The sequence below is a fragment of the Myzus persicae genome, unplaced genomic scaffold, assembly GCF_001856785.1.
Source record: "Myzus persicae strain clone G006 unplaced genomic scaffold, MPER_G0061.0, whole genome shotgun sequence".
Classification (NCBI taxonomy): Eukaryota; Metazoa; Arthropoda; class Insecta; order Hemiptera; family Aphididae; genus Myzus; species Myzus persicae.
In genome coordinates this window covers 2,567-15,942 of record NW_019100533.1, presented here as the reverse complement: position 1 = coordinate 15,942, position 13,376 = coordinate 2,567, and the positions used below count along the sequence as shown (strand labels likewise).

Genomic DNA, 13,376 nt, shown 5'->3' with positions numbered 1-13,376 from the left:
ACATTATAATAATAATATTTCTAAATTGTAAAATAATTTAAAACCTCAATTTATTTTTCTAATTTTAATTCCAAATTTTCATTCAACAACATATTAAATGGAAATGTCAATAGTATAGGTATACACGCAAAATCAGTTTTTTTTTATGTTTTTAGTAATTACGAACTACAATAAATATAGAGAATAATATTTTTGAGGTTATGACACATTGATTAGTCTAAATATTGTTTAAAAATAATTTAATCAGTTTAGTTTTTTTTTTTCATTAAATATTGTTGATAAAAAACCATGAAAATGTAGTACAAGATTACTCAAAAGTTAATCATATCCCAATTCAAAAACATAGAAAACAATTCCAATATTGTTTTAGTGATGAAAGTAAAATTTTAAAAAATTTTGTCAGTCGCGAACATTTTCAAATTTTGTTGTTGTTAGAGATTCATAAAAATTGCTGTGATTTATTACATTACATCCATTAATTATATTCTATACAGATGTCTACTATAGTAAATAATTATTATTATGGCAAGGATGCCATTCCACCACCTCCAGTGGGCCAAGCACCACCTCCAGTGGCCCAACCACCACCTCCAGTGGCCCAACCGCAACCTCCAGTGGCCCAACCACCACCAAAATCAACCCGCTATGATAAACCCAGTATGCATAAATAGTATTTTATGTTATAAATGAGATTATTGATTTAAAATACCTAAATGATTTAAATATTTTTTTTAGAATGCAAAATATGTAATAAAAAACATTTTGGGCGTTGCACTAAAACAAGTTAGTACAATCAACAAAATATTATTTTTTTTATGCAATTTTTATTAAATTCAAAGAATAATACAAATTTTGTTTGTGGTATTATAATAGGATGTCAAATATGCAGTTTCATTCACGGTGGTGAATGTTGGTACAGCCCTCCAGTACCACAAAAAGTAATTATTGAATTGTAAACTACAGTAGCTATACATAATAATATTATAAATTATATCGTCTAGATTAATTACTGCCGTTACTATTTAAATTATATAAATTAATACATAACATTCGTACTCAACTTCATCCATGATTTCAATAAATTAAAGAAATTACATGATTAGCCAATTCAAATACGATAGTTCATTATTCCATATATATAAACCAAGCCAAATCCTAGAGAATACTCTAAAACCTAACCTAATATTATTTATGTATGGTTCTTATTTAATATTATAAGTATTAAGTATAAAAACTTTTAAATTTTAGAAACTTGTCAAATCCCGTAGGATGGGAGATCTGCGGGAGAAAATAAAAAAAATAAGAGAGGAAGTAAATTTTTTGTACTTCAATATATCTATGTGTTATTTAAATAACAGTTGCATACTTAAGACAACAAAAGTAGTATTGCAATGTATAGTACCATTCATGATACATACATGGTAATGTTATTTCTATAGCATAAATAATTAAAACTTTTATATTTTAGAAACTAGTAAAATCCCGTAGCGGTGATCCGCGGGGAAAACTTAATAAAAAAGCAAAAGTAAGTTTTTAGTATTTCAATTCATGATACATAGTATATAGTAATGTTATTTCTGTAGTATAAGTAATTAAAACTTTTAAATTTTAGAAACTGATCAAAGACACAGTGGTACATGAGAATCCCCCCAAAAAAACAGAGGAAGTAAGTTTTTAGTACTTCAATATTTTGTCTACATGTATTATTTGAATAACAATTAGATAGGTACACTTACAGCAAAAAAAAGTAGTATTGCAATCAGTGGCACCAAACCTTTTTTAAACCGCTGGGGCAAACCTTGTTTAAGGGCACCCACCCACCTACCTACCTTTTATATATAAAAGCAGTCACTCATGACCCACCCACCCCCATATGTGTTCGGCGCCACTGTGTATAGTACCATTCATGATACATACATGGTAATGTTATTTCTATAGTATAAGTAATTTAGTAATTAAAACTTTTAAATTTTAGAAACTGATCAAAGACCCAGTGGTACAAGAAAATCCACCCAAAAAAACAGAGGAAGTAAGTTTTTAGTACTTCAATATTTTGTCTATATGTATTATTTGAATTTGTACAATTTCACACACCTAGGGTAAAATAAAAAGTTGGTTGCAACAAGTTCTGATAATACTTGACACCTCCTTAATGTTAAATTACCATTATTTTAGGCATACCAATTTTGAAATTAATTTATTTGGTCACTTATCACAAATAAAGTAAACATGGTATTAAAAAAATTTTTAATTTTAACAGGTGAAAGTAGAACCAAGTTAATGTTGACAATTGTAATCAATTTTAATAAACTATTTTTATTGGGAAAGAAATTCATGATTATTAATATAATTATTTGTTTTAAGTTCTATCATCAACATAATATTAACTAATTAGTAATTAAATACAATTTATTAGGCCTCTATCATAAATAATCTACCTATAGGTACATACAAAACTACTAAATATTTATATATTTATTATTTAATATAACTATTTAACTAATTAACAATATTAAATTATGTTATAGGAAAGAACACAAAAGATGGAGGTAGTGGACGTGGAAATCCTTCCTATGAGAGTAGGTAATTTAATAGTGCTATAAAAATAAAAATAAATTAAAAACCTATTCAAATAATAAGAGTTATTCATTTCAGTTTTAGTATCCTACAAATTATTTATTTCAGATACTTCATTATGAGAAAAAAGTAACATGGTACTAGATCATCATAGATGTTTTTATATTGATAATTTGCGCTTCTATGGTGATAAAATTAGGTTTGTCAGAAAAAAAATGTAGTACTTACCTATTATACGTAGCTAGTCTTGTGTTACATAGACTTGTTCCTCTTAAAGTTACATTGAAATATCTAGACAAAGCAGATCCCCAAATCACATATGTTTGCATTTTCAATTCACTGGTATCCAAGTTTGTTTTCTTCAATGACAAGGCCACGCCTAAATGTAATTCTTCTAAATCAGAAAAGTTTCCAAATAAAACAAAAAATAAAATCAAATAAATATATGTACCTATTCTGCCGTCATAAGCAAAAACGCCGTAAGTCCCAAAAAAATAAAAAATGAGATTATAAACAAAAAATTATTGTGAAATTTGGCTTGTGTAGATGAATATGCCGTACGTCTGAAATATTACTCCAAACATATAATACAATTAATAATCAAATAACTTAAACGCCGTAAACCGTAGAAAAATTCATGGGTACTAGGTAATAACGCCGTAAAATCACCATACTAAGTATTAACGCAGTAAGTAATATTGAAGATACGGCATTTTATCTTAGTGCATAGTACAAATTTTAATTGGCGGCATTTTGGCTTAGTAACACGGACTGGTTTCACATTATCGCCGTGAAGACGCGCCAAACATTCGTTATTTACCAAGTGATGTCACTATAACTTTTATGCACCAACATTTTATAGAAAAGTTCCCTGAATTAGACCGTAATTTTATTTCGTATGAATATTATCGATGCAAGGTAAAAGAAAAAAATATAAATAATTTTATCATATCAGAAATTGTTAATTACGAGTTACGGCATTCTTGTTTTTGAATAGTGTAGCAAAAGTTTATACCAATACTAAGGTACAATGAGTAAAGTAAAATATCTTGTCAATTATTAATTTAATCATATTTATTATTGTTTCATTGCATTCGTTAGGTAAAATTACATAAGAAACCATGTATCATATTTAAATAATTAGAATGTACAAGGTGTTATGATTTTATGAAAATACAAAATACAAAAACGCGTTTTTCTCAAAATCGTTTTTCGGTGACCTACGGCGTTTTCGCTTATGACGGCAGTATTACACTTTACATACCTTTAAGAAACGAGAACAACCTTGGTTCATTGTTGTTTTGAATGAAATAATGGCGTTGATAATTTAAACAAATCGCTTGGTTATTATAGCGAACCATATTAACAAAATTAAAAACCTGCCACGACGTGTAATTAAACAATATCTTGCGAAGAATGACTAAAAGAGGAAAAAATTGGTACATATAATAGATAATAACCTATAATATAAGTTTACAGCTGTTGTAAAACGTTTCCGGGTAAACAAATGTATAAAACTATTAACTATATATTATTGTTATAATCCGTGGTAAAAGTGTAAAACCACGGAGCCACGGAGGTACGTGGTATAATCTCAGATTGCGGCGCGGACTCGTTTCCATGTTTTTATACGGGTCATACTTCAGATCACAGGTAAACCAGGAACCACTGGCTCATAATAGTAGCACATATTAAGTACGTAAATCCGTATATCTTTAGGAAATCTATGAGTAAAATAACATAATATATAAATGATACACAGCGTCACATCTTATCACTTTCAATCGCCATTCGCCTATACATCCTATTGGCATAAATAATAAATATTGGAAATAGAGATTTTTTTCCTATGCAACAATTAGACAGTCCACCACAATTAGTAGCAGCTGGTCACAGGTTAACTGACGTATAATCACAAAACAATAGTGATAACACTCGACGATAGAAAGTGATAACACAGAATATTCTGGGGTAATCGTAAATCGTAATATTAAACTGTAGATTGTATAGATAGGCCATATTTTGATTTTTTTGATTCTTCAGTTTCATATTATACCGACGAATAATATTTTTAAATTACAACAAAATAACCAAAATCGTTATTACTGATTTTAATAAGTAATTTCGTCCAAATTTGAATTTAAAATGTCTGTAAAAAATAACTGTGTTTATGTATTTTGTAGATTTTTTGGTTACAGTATGAACTATTTATGAGAATCTTTGTTTTAAATTTTCAATCCTTAGTTATAAAAACTGAACATTTTATAATTTTTAATTACAGTGATTAATAATTTTCGAGATTTTGATAAATTTTGTCAAAATTCGAATTTTAAATGCTTATTAAAAAAAATTGTGCCTATGTATTTTAAATATTTTACAATTGCTATTGTAAAAATATATCAGGAGCCTTGTATTAAATTTTCAAGCTTTTTCGCCCAATAAATAAAATTTTATTGGTATTTATAGAAAAAAAAACTAAGAAAATTGAAAATTGACAATGTCCGTAAACATCTCAAAAAGAGTCAAATTATTTTCAAAATTTTATCGTGTTTAGAAAATGCTAATATCAACATTCAGTGAAATTTTCAAGTGTCTACAGCCATTCGTTTTTTAATTACAACAAAAACAGAAAATCGTTACATGAGAAATCGAGTGAATATCAAATGTTGTAAAAATATGAATTTCAAACGCTCATAAAAATTTAATTTGACTTTCTAGTAGACATTTTTTTTTTTACAAAGGTAGACAAACTTATGAGGAATCTTGTATTACATTTTCAAACCTTAGATTTCAAAAGAAAAATTTTTACGAATTTTAAACTCAAAATAATTTGCTAATTTTCGTGATTTTTCCGTATTTTGTCAAGATTTGAACTTTAAATGCTTATAAATAAAAACTGTGACTAACGATTTTTAATTTTTTTCATATGCCTTTGAAACAATATACTAGGAGCCTTCTATTAAATTTTCAAGCTTTTTTAACCAACAAATAAAATTTTATTGATATTTATAGAAAAAAAAACTAAAAAAATTGAAAACTGACAATGTCCGTAAACCGTTCAAAAAAAGTCAAATTATTTTCAAAATTTTATCGTGTATAGAAAATGCAAATATAAACAACCAGTGAAAATTTCATGCATCTATGGTCATTTGCTTTAGAGTTACACCAAAAACCAAAATCAATTTTGACAAAAATCGATTTTGCGTAAAAATTCCCGTTTTTCCTTAATTTTTCTTTTGTTTTTCACGTCGCTTTTGAAAACTACTGGGAAATGTTTACTTTTGACCCCCCAAAGTACCAACTAGATTCACTTTCCTATCAGAAAAGTTGCTGTTGAAGAAAATCGAAGCAGTTTTACTGCCCTAAAAGGTGATGACAGACACAAAAATAAAAAAAAAAATAAAAAAAAAAACACACATCATTGTAAAATCAATACATTCATCGCTTCGCTCAGAATCTAAAATTAAAATATGAAATTGCCCGTAAACAACTCAAAAAAGTCAAATTATTTTCAAAATTGTATGGGGTATCGATCAAAATTTCATGTATCTACGGTAATTCCTTTTATATGTACACCAAAAATAAAAATCGATTTAGTCGAAAATCGGGTTTGCGTAAAAAATCTCGTTTTTTCTTTAATTTTTCATTTGTTTTTCGTGGCGCTTTTCAAAACTACTGGAAAATTTTTACTTTTGACCCCAAAGTACCAACTAGATTAACTTTCCTATCAGAAAAGCTACTATTAAAGACTTTTTTGTCCTAAAAGGTAATGACAGACACAAAAAAAAAAATAAAAAAACACATATCATATCAATACATTCATTGCTACGCTCAAAATCTAAAATTAAGTTAAAATAACATTCTCACCGCTCCTGAAAATGCATTAAACTTCGTTTTATAACTTCGCTTGGACCATTGGCCATCTGCGATTACTGTGCACATAGGAATTCCGTCTTCATCTATATTACCACTTTTTATGGCCAGTTGCCGTTCCTCATTTCCAGCTTTCAACATTTCATCAATGGCCGTATCTTTAATAGCATCACTAACAATTGATAAATGTTTCAAGTACGCAGTGGATGATAAAAATGGAAGCTCAGCTGATGAAGAAAGTTCGCTCAATTGTGTATAACCAATTCCTAGTGTTGAACATTTCATAATCATCAATTTTTATTATAATTATTCTAAGCTCAACTTATGGACAACCTAGTATTAAATTTTCAATTCTTATTTTTTAATAAAAAATTGTTTATACATTTTTAACTACAGAATAATTAGCAAATATTCATGATTTTGACGATTTAAATTTCAAATGCCTATAAATAGCTCAAAAAAAGTCAAAATATTTTTAAAATCAAATCACGTAAAGAAAATGGCAATCTAAATAACTAGTAAGATTTTAAAGTATTTACGACATATAACAACAAATATCAAAAATCGTTTAAGGTTAAACCGTTATTTAACGCGGTTTTGTAAAAATTTAAATTTCAAACACTCCTAAAAATTTTTTGTCTTCGTCCGGTAGAGTTTTTTTTACAGATATTTGAAGAAAAATGTATGGAGAACCTTGTACCAAATTTTCAAAACTTAGTTATGAAAGCAAACATTTTTACGATTTTTCATCCACAAAATTACTTGCAAATTTTCGCAATTTTGACATATTTCGTATAAATTCGAACTTTAAGCACTTATTAAAAAAAAATTGTGACCAACGATTTTGGATTTTTTTTTTATTACTTTAAGAAGAACTTATAAGAAACCTTGTATTAAATTTTAAAGATTTTCTGGCCGTCCAAAAAAGTTGTATCGTTATTTTTAAAAAAAATACTAAAAAAAATTAAAAATTTCAATTGTCTATAAATAGCTCAAAAAAAGTCAAAATACTTTGAAAATTTAACAGTGTATAGAAAACACTAACATAAACATTTGGTGAAAATTTCAAGTATTTACAGTGATTAGTTTTTGAATTACAACAATATAAAAAAATTAATTTGGTCGAAAACTGGTTTTGCGTAAAAAATCCCGTTTTTCTGTCACTTTTTTTTTGTTTTTCTCGATTTTTTTGAAAACTGTTGGAAAATGTTTATTTTTCACCTCTATAATGCACCAAGGTTATTCACTTTGCCATCGGAAACCACCCCTGAAGTTTGAAATTGAAGCATTATTTCGATTAGTTATGCTGTACAGACAAAAAAAAAAAAAAAAAACACATCGTAAAATCAATAGGTACATTCATCACATTCACTTCGTTCAGAATCTAATAAAACCGATTCTATATCATATAATACCTACACATATATTTATATTATATGCAGGTAAGTTATTCATCTATATATTAAGTTATTTATTTATTTAAATATATCTCACTATAATTTGATTAAAATTAATATTTAAAATATTAAATTAAAATAATATAAAATAATATTATATTCTAAATATTTTGTTCTTACCAATAGCTATACTGCCGTTTACTAATGCTTGATTTATTGGCAAATAAGTTTTGTTAGAGTTTATACTTTCTGATTTCTGATCAATTTCTGATGATATATTTAATTTTGTACCACACATTTTACAATTATATTTAAATATTGAACTGTATCCTCTTCTAATTTCACTTATGAATTCCATATCTAAAAAAGAACAACCGAAACGATCGTGCCTACTATTTTGAATTTGTTTAAATAAATGTTGTATGTCAACAATTCTTCGGCCTTCAAGAGATCTATAATATATTTATAAACAATTGTATAATAATATAACGATTACATCATTATTATTCATTTTCATCAAAATAACAATTACTTTGATTCAACAACTGTATCGTCTGAAATGTATTCTTCAGTGTATAAACTATGGTTTGAAATACTTGATGAATTACATTCATTAAAACCAAAATCATTTTTTTGTTCTGGGTTAATATTAGGAGTGGAGGTACATGTTATTGATGGAGAAAAATCCCTAAATAATTCATAAACCATAAGTGTTCAATCAAATTATTTTTCAAATTATTTAAACAAAAAAAGCATAAAAATTTACTCAGTAATATTTGTATCATCAATAATTGCATTACGTTGAGGTAATAAACTATTTTCCGCACTAGTTGATGTTAGCTTTCTAAATAATTGTATATTACCCACATAACACAGGTACAACCATTGGATGTATAATATATATGATTTATAGATATCCATAATATCCTTTAGATATGACTGTATATCTATAAGACATCTACTAGATATCCAATTGGCCGCTTTTTTATTAGTTTATATGGACATCCATTAGAAATCAGAAATGATTGAATTAAACATCTACTAGATATAAAATAATATCCATTAGATATAAAAAATTAACCAATAGATATAATATATATGATTATCCATTAGATATAGGTAATAAGATATAAATATTCATTAGATAGCTATATATAGTTCACCACCGTTTATCCAATAATTGCAATATGTTATGGATATCCATAAGATATTCATTGAAATTAATATTATTTAAAATGAAATACAAATTGGAAAAAAATATTTAATAAACCAAATCTTTATTTAATATCAATAAAATTATAATAAAAAATATAAATACAGGTATATAATTATTTATTTAATAGTCTTAACAATTAACAAATAATAAAAATAATATTTCCTGTATAATAAAAACATATTCATAACTTAATACCACTTATTGACACTTATTATGTATACAAAAACAAATTAATAAAATGAGAATATTGCACATGGACTAATGTGAATATATTATAATGTTAACAGTAAAAAATATTCAGTCTATAAAATATTAATATAGGTATATAATCAGATTCATTTCATAATCTTATAATAACAGTTAAAAAAATATAATAATAATATTTCCTATATAATAAAAACAAATTCATAAAAGAATACCACTTATTGGCACTTATGTATACAAAAACAAATTAATAAAATAAGAATATTGCACATGGACTAATGTGAATATATTATGTTAACAGTAAAAAATATTATTAGAGGGATATAATCAGACTCATTTCATAATCTTATAATAACAATTAAATAAAATAATACTAATATTTCCTGTTATAAAAAATAATAATGTAATTATATTGCACACAGACTTATGTGAAAACAAACAAGATAATATAAATATATACAATACAAAATATACGATGTAAAAGTAATCATTCACTCATGGCAATGGAATTTGTTCAGTAGAATCTGCAGCACATCTTTTCTCACTAATTTTAATGGAATAATTAATTTATTATTTTACATTTAACAAATAAATAAATAGTTATGTATTTATAATTTTTACCAATTTTCATTTCTAGTTTTGGCATGCCTCAACCAATTTTTTATGCTTCCAATTATTTCAGTCTCCGTGGTTGTTTTGACAATTTTGAATACTGAATCTAGAATCAAAGTAAACAATAAATAATTTTACCATTTTTTAAAAATATTAGGTATTATTATTTATATAATTTATAATGAATATAATTTCATTGTTTAAGTTATTATATTACCAATTATAACTCTTGATAAAGCCAAACTAGACATCACTCTCTTGCCTTTCCCACCACACCAACTATAATTCATAGCAAGTTTGTCTGTGAAAAGTTTGCGAAGAATAAATTTTGTTGCTTCGTCGGTTTTTGTACCACCCAATCTAGTCAGAGCTGCAGTCTAAAAACAAAATAAAATTATTGAGTAATGTTTATGATTTACGAATTTTAAAGGACCCTAATAAATCGATTTTAAACAACTAAATTTCAATGAACAAAAAACACAACATTTGTTCTGTTGAACTCAAGTTAGCTATGTTGCGTGTGGGTCAGACAGACAACTAACAGTGCGCTAAATCATCTTAAGAAGTAATTATCATTTAGTTTGTTTTCCCATTTAACCAATATATTAAAAATTTTATATTCATATGTACCAAGTTTAATTTGTAGGTTATATCAATTAATGATAATTCAACTTTCTTCAATGCTTCCTCGGTATTCATTGGGAATTCTCCAATGACATCATTTAGACTAATATCCTCAACAGAACTGGTTAAGACAACAGAATTTGAAAATGACAAATTTTTGACACGGTCATCTAGTTTTTTGACATTTACTTTTATGACAGCAAGGTGTCTTAAAACCAAATTTTTGAAATCTAGAACACCATTTATAAATTAAGGTTTTTAAAACTTAATAAATTACTCATCTAAAATTATGAATATTTATCAAATATTAAATATTAAGCAATTCTTAATATAGATTTTTGGATTTATTGTATTTAATTAAACTTTAGTACATTAAGTATAAACAAATTTTTTAGAACTTACCAGCATCACTTAAACTGCCAGCTTTTTTTATCCGCTTTATATTCTCCATTTTTGTAGTTTTACATGTTGAGTACTCAAGTGCCCTCTTTAATTTGACTGTAGGAGTATTATAATTTACTGCTATACAATAACATAATTACAATATTAGATATAGTTAACTAGTATTTTTATAGTATATTTTTGGTATACTGTTAAATTAAACTTTATACTATTTTTACCATCACTTCCAGGCTCATGTTCATTGTTGACATTGTTAAAAATATTGTTTGAATTTTCTAGCTTTTTATCTCTTATATCTAGTTCATATGAACTTAGAGATCGATCGCTAGACATTGATTCTTCCTCAGATAAATCAAACAATGACGTGCATGCTTTTGGTTTAGAAGATGGAGTTGTAGCCTGATGGATAGAATTATGGAACATAGGTGTGGATGGTTTACTTAAATTATCATTTGATGCTGTAGGTGGTTCAGGCAGAGGTCTTATGTTGATTTTGGTTGAATTTGAGAAATGAAGTTCCTCACTTGAACTCGATGAATAATTTTTTTTTCTTCGGGTTTTGCGACTTTTTTTTTCTTTTTCAATATCAGTTGTTAAATCTGTGTGATCTTCAGCCTTTTTTAATTTTTTTAAACCTTTTTCAAAATTATCTGCAAGTTATAAATTTTAATGTTCTCATTAATAATAATACAGTTTATTTTAATAATAATAAAAATGTATTCTTAAAACAAAACTATTTACCATACTTTCCAAGAACTCTTGATACATTGTAGATAGACCAATTAATAGAAGGTAAAACACATTTTTTTACTTCTTTGAGGAAGTTTTTATTCGATTTAAATAGTCCATTTGGAGGCCAGTGACAAGTTTTTTGATCAGAAGATACCCAGCAATTTGGTACTATTTGTATGGTATTGTCATCAAATTCTACAATATTCCACATATTTTGTATAACAAAAACTTTTAATGGACCTAAATTAATTAAATAACCCACATTAATTAATAAGATATCACACTGTAAAAAATAAAATACACATTTATAATAATATATACAAAATATACATATGCTAGTAAGAATAATAAATTAAAAACAGTGATATTTTCATTGCAAAGAGGTACAATCACTATGCAATAGTGGAAATATAGCCAACATGTTTTCACAACCATCATGATTCCATGGTAGTGCTAGACATTTATACTTTATGCTTCTAATAGGCCAAATCTCTATATTCAATGATACATTTTTTACTAAGTAGCAATCAATTGTTGACGATTTACATGGTGTTTGGTAAATATCATAGTAGTCTATGAACTGTTTACCAAGAATAACCATACATTTCATAGTTTTGTCATACACAATATTACAAATAGTTACAACAATATTACTTTCTTTAATCATGCAATAATTATCTGGATTAGTAATTGTAATTATAGAATTATTTATTTTTGCTTTTTTAAATTGTTGATCAGTGTCAGTTGTGCTTAAAACAATACCATTAATGTGTTTTTTATAAAACATAGTACTTTTAACAGAAACACATAAAATATTTGAGGATTCTTCACTGTATCTTCGATGGAGCTGTTGTAATGGATGAGCAGATTTCCTCAATTGTCTTTTAATTAGCCTAAGATAATTTTCAAATTCAAATGCACTAAAATTGTCTAAAGGACCCAAGAGTTTTGCATCTTCTACCAAATGTAGTAGTCCATGGACGTTATGGGACACATAATGTTTTCCATATAAAATAATAAAAGTTTCAACAAAATGTTCTAATAATAATTTCGCATAGTCAGAATGTAAATCTAGTAGTTTTTGAGAACACAAAATTCGCATAGATACGTGTAATGTTAAAACATGTTCATATACACGAGGATGTACAGTTCCAAACAAAGCTACAGGACAGGTATATAACAACATTTGCCGAAGTTCTGTAGCTTTCCATTTTCCCAGGTTAACAATATCTTGAGGACGTCGAGCAAAATCATTTGTGATGTAACTTCTCATATTTCTTAAACTATTGTTTAAGGCAACAATTTTACAATGCTGTAAACGTACTATTTGGCATTCTGGTTTTCCATTTAACCACATGTTCATAACTTTTTTAAATACACCAATACAAACTAAGTGCATGTAGTCAAATGGAATTTGTGAGACTGGTTTAAAGTTGGGAATACTTAAAAGAATAGATATACCTTGATGATAATCGTCATATTCTTGTTTTGAGAATCCATCATCAGTTTTTAAAATATTATTTTTAACTTCAGGGAAACATATACGGTTGTATAAAGACTCTCCTTCTTGACAACATTTAGAACAACTATTATATCCAGTATGTCCTTTTGTTTTGGTAATAAATGACTTCGCAGGTGCGTCACATATAATACAATGTATATTCACTTTGTAATAAATATTGTTAAAATAAATACCATTATTAGTTAAATCAGTCATTTCGTCTACAAAGTGTTGTAAA

General features: G+C 26.6%; 1 protein-coding gene across 1 annotated transcript; it reads right to left on the bottom strand.

Annotated features, from left to right (window-relative positions):
* Window positions 1-9,697: 9,697 nt before the first annotated feature.
* On the bottom strand, window positions 9,698-11,871 carry LOC111031129. The gene is made up of 7 exons (XM_022310945.1): window positions 11,647-11,871; window positions 11,124-11,555; window positions 10,906-11,025; window positions 10,510-10,733; window positions 10,097-10,256; window positions 9,889-9,985; window positions 9,698-9,811 (listed from the first exon to the last, which is right to left on the bottom strand). Exons 1-7 carry the CDS (start codon window positions 11,846-11,848, stop codon window positions 9,763-9,765), a joined length of 1,284 nt encoding a protein of 427 aa, XP_022166637.1. The 5' UTR covers window positions 11,849-11,871; the 3' UTR covers window positions 9,698-9,762.
* Window positions 11,872-13,376: the final 1,505 nt, after the last annotated feature.